This window comes from Anarrhichthys ocellatus, unplaced genomic scaffold (genome assembly GCF_004355925.1).
Source record: "Anarrhichthys ocellatus isolate YVR2014 unplaced genomic scaffold, GSC_Weel_1.0 scaffold2386, whole genome shotgun sequence".
Lineage (NCBI taxonomy): Eukaryota > Metazoa > Chordata > Actinopteri > Perciformes > Anarhichadidae > Anarrhichthys > Anarrhichthys ocellatus.
Window position 1 is genome coordinate 1,889 of NW_022282360.1, and position 3,295 is coordinate 5,183.

Below are 3,295 nucleotides of genomic sequence, written 5' to 3' on the forward strand. Positions count from 1 at the left end.
CTAAAACCTCGCCCCTACTCTAGAACCTCGTCCCTACTTTATCTACTAAAACCTCGCCCCTACTTTAAAACCTCGCCCCTACTCTAAAACCTCGTCCCTACTTTATCTACTAAAACCTTGTCCCTACTCTAGAACCTGGTCTCTGTGTAGAACGTTACCTGCGGGTCTCTGTAGAACATCTCATACTGCAGGATCATCTGCCGGCTGATCTGAGAGCCGTGGTACACGATGACGTTCATGGGAGTCCACGTTCTAAACTCCCTCTCCCAGTTGGTGATGGTGGACAGAGGAGCGATGATGAGGAAGGGCCCGCGGATCCCCATGCTGAAGATCTCGTAAAGGAACGTGATGGACTGGATGGTCTTTCCCAAACCCATCTCATCTGCCAGGATGCAGTTTTTTCTAGAAGAGAGATGGAGACAGTGAGAGAGGACAGGGGACAGAGAGGACACAGAGGACACAAATGACACAGAGGACAGAGGAAACAGAGAGGACACAGAGGACACAAATGACAGAGAGGACACAAATGACACAGAGGACAGAGGAAACAGAGAGGACAGAGTGGACACAGAGGACACAAATGACACAGAGGACAGAGGAAACAGAGAGGACACAGATGACACAGAGAGGAAACAGAGAGGACAGAGAGGACAGAGAGGGCACAGAGGACAGAGAGGACACAAATGACACAGAGGACAGAGGAAACAGAGAGGACACAGAGAGGAAACAGAGGACACAGAGAGGACAGAGAGGAAACAGAGAGGACACAGAGGACAGAGAGGAAACAGAGAGGACAGAGAGAGTGTGTGTGTGTGTGTGTATGCAGTACTCACCTGTTGTACCAGTTGAACAGTAACCAGTTCATTCCCTCTAACTGGTATTCTCTGAGCAGGTTTCCATTCCTGTAACCTCTGCAGCAGTCCAGCTTGTGCCATTTCTCTGGAGGAGGACGCTCCTGCAACATGAACACAACGAACACAATTTATCAGATATGATGGAAAAGATCCAGCAAGAGAACGAGCAGAATGTCAGACGTTAGAACTAGTTGGTTCTTTTGGTTCCAGCACAAAAGGAGATAAACAAGCACACACCTAAGGAGGTCTTTTAGGATCCGACTCTGAAAACCTCAGTTTCACCTCCAACACCAAACAGAAAACCAGCAGAAAGAGAACCTCAGAGTTCTGATGACGTTTAAACTCATTAGAACAAAGTCAAATCACGACCAAGATGGAGAATCTGAGGCAGAAAGAGCAGGTTGTCATTGTTCCCTTTTTCTTTCATCTAAACTCTAGATGTTTCTGCTCACTATTTATCTAATATTATCTGTTTATCGCCGCCCACATCTCTAGATCTTTGCAGCAGTTCAATCAGGTCACTTGATGTGTTTTTAGCAGCTGGTTCTCCGGCTGGAAAAGCAACACAGTCACGACTTTGTGGGCAATATTAAGATGTCATGAAACAGCATATTTTCTTTAATCTACATGATGCTAGTTTAACTGCTTGAAGTAAACGGTGCTGCAGCTTCTGTGTGGACTGACGCAGACGAGTGAGAACAAAACAAACATCAGCTGATGGAGTGAATGACGGGGAGAGTCATGAGCTCTGCCGCTGTTACAATGCATTGGTAAATAAGATGAAATATGCTTATAAGAAATACTTCCCCTCTCACTTTATCGATGTGGTGTGTGAATAGTAATCACAACTGTGTCCATATACTTCTCCTGTACTACTTATAAAACCATTGATAAAGTGCCATATACGTATGTGGTAGTCTGAGACCATGGTGTTGTGTTCAGGTTCTCCCTTCTTCTCCTCTGGACTCATGTTTCCACTCACCATGTGTCTGAGGTCTGGTGGCAGTTTCTGGATCTCCTCAAACTCTTTGATCTTCTCTGGGTCCAGGTCCTCCTGCAGCTCCCAGGTCGCTTCCTCGTATGAGAGACTGCACCACTTCACCAGGTAGTGGGTGACCTCCTACAACACACGGTGTTACCTGGTGTTAGCTTTTGTTACACGGCGTTACCTGATGTTACCACTGCTGTGTTCATGTGCTACCTACCTCTCCAGTCTCAGTGTCCGTGGTGACAGCCACCTCCAAGACTCTGTCCACCTCCACATAGTCCGGGTTAAACATGTCCTCATCGGACTGGAAGACGGGACGGAGAGACAACAAGACGTTATTGATTCATTTTGATAGAATGTAAAATAAGTTAAAACCAGCAGTGATTATTATTGCCATTCTTAAAAGCTGGTTATTAAAAATTGTTCTTGTTATAGTTGAACAGCAGTGTTTAGTTCCGTTTCTCCTCGTTGTTATCGAACCACTGTTATACATTTCCATGCTGTGTGTCTGACTTCTATCAGTGTAGAAATGAGCTTTAAAGGGTCTCACAATAACCCAAACAGACTCAGATCTGTTCTGAGAGGTAGAATTAGGGCTGGGCGGTATGACCAAAAATGCTTATTACGGTATTTTGTAAGATTCTGGCGGTTTCACGGTATATCACGCCATTTTTTTTCCGCGTTAAAGCATTCATTAATTAACGCAGAAAAGAACTGGCCGGCCAGCGAGTGGTGAACAGCTGTTTGTGTGGTGCGTCTTCCGTTCCGTCACTTCCTGTTTCCTTCACCTACATTCCCCCGGGTCCTAAGTCCCTCCATGTACAGCTTCTTATGACCCTCTATGTACCAACGTACATTTATAAGAAATACCACACATATTACACGGTAATCAGCGTTGCATATGTGTCTGACTCTATCGGTGCATCTCTGGTCTGTCTTTGTTCATCCTGCATCGCTCTGTTCTGTTCTTTAATGTAACGTTACTGGAGCGACAGAGCCTCTCCCAGCTGTTAGCAGACTGTTGTTAGTGAGCTGTACCCAGCATGCCGTTCGGTGGTGTAATTTTATAAATGTACAATTATTAGTGTTACAAATTGTTTATGTGTCACAAACTGTTGTGTCGTGGTGTTTTGCCCTGTTAAAGCGTAAAGCGTTAGTTGTGTGTTGTTAATTGTTGTGTTATAACCATGATTAGATCGTCCCTCTCAACACACTTAAGACAAGTAGCTCCGACTGTAGCGCTCTTAGCGGCGAACAATATATTCTGCTGCCTGTTGAAGACAGACAGCGGTTGTTTCTGTGACGGTATGACGGTGTGTGAAGAATTCATATCATAGGGAAATTAAAACCGGTATACCGCCCAGCACTAACAGGAAGTAGTATTTTCTGTTCTAAACTGGGTATTTATTGTCAGGTATTAATAAACATGATCATTTATACTGAAAACTTGTAT

The 3,295-nt window shown here is 44.8% G+C and overlaps 1 protein-coding gene across 1 annotated transcript in view; it reads right to left on the bottom strand.

The window, feature by feature from the left end:
- The window catches only part of LOC116378311 (chromodomain-helicase-DNA-binding protein 6-like), a 4,351-nt gene extending 1,878 nt beyond the window's left edge, over positions 1–2,473 (bottom strand). The window contains exons 1-4 of the mRNA XM_031840161.1: positions 2,060–2,473; positions 1,837–1,974; positions 834–955; positions 159–402 (exon numbers count right to left, since the gene is read on the bottom strand). Of these exons, the coding sequence (XP_031696021.1) occupies positions 159–402; positions 834–955; positions 1,837–1,974; positions 2,060–2,134 (579 nt within the window). The 5' untranslated portion in view covers positions 2,135–2,473. The remainder of the gene's footprint in view (positions 1–158; positions 403–833; positions 956–1,836; positions 1,975–2,059) is intronic.
- Positions 2,474–3,295: the final 822 nt, after the last annotated feature.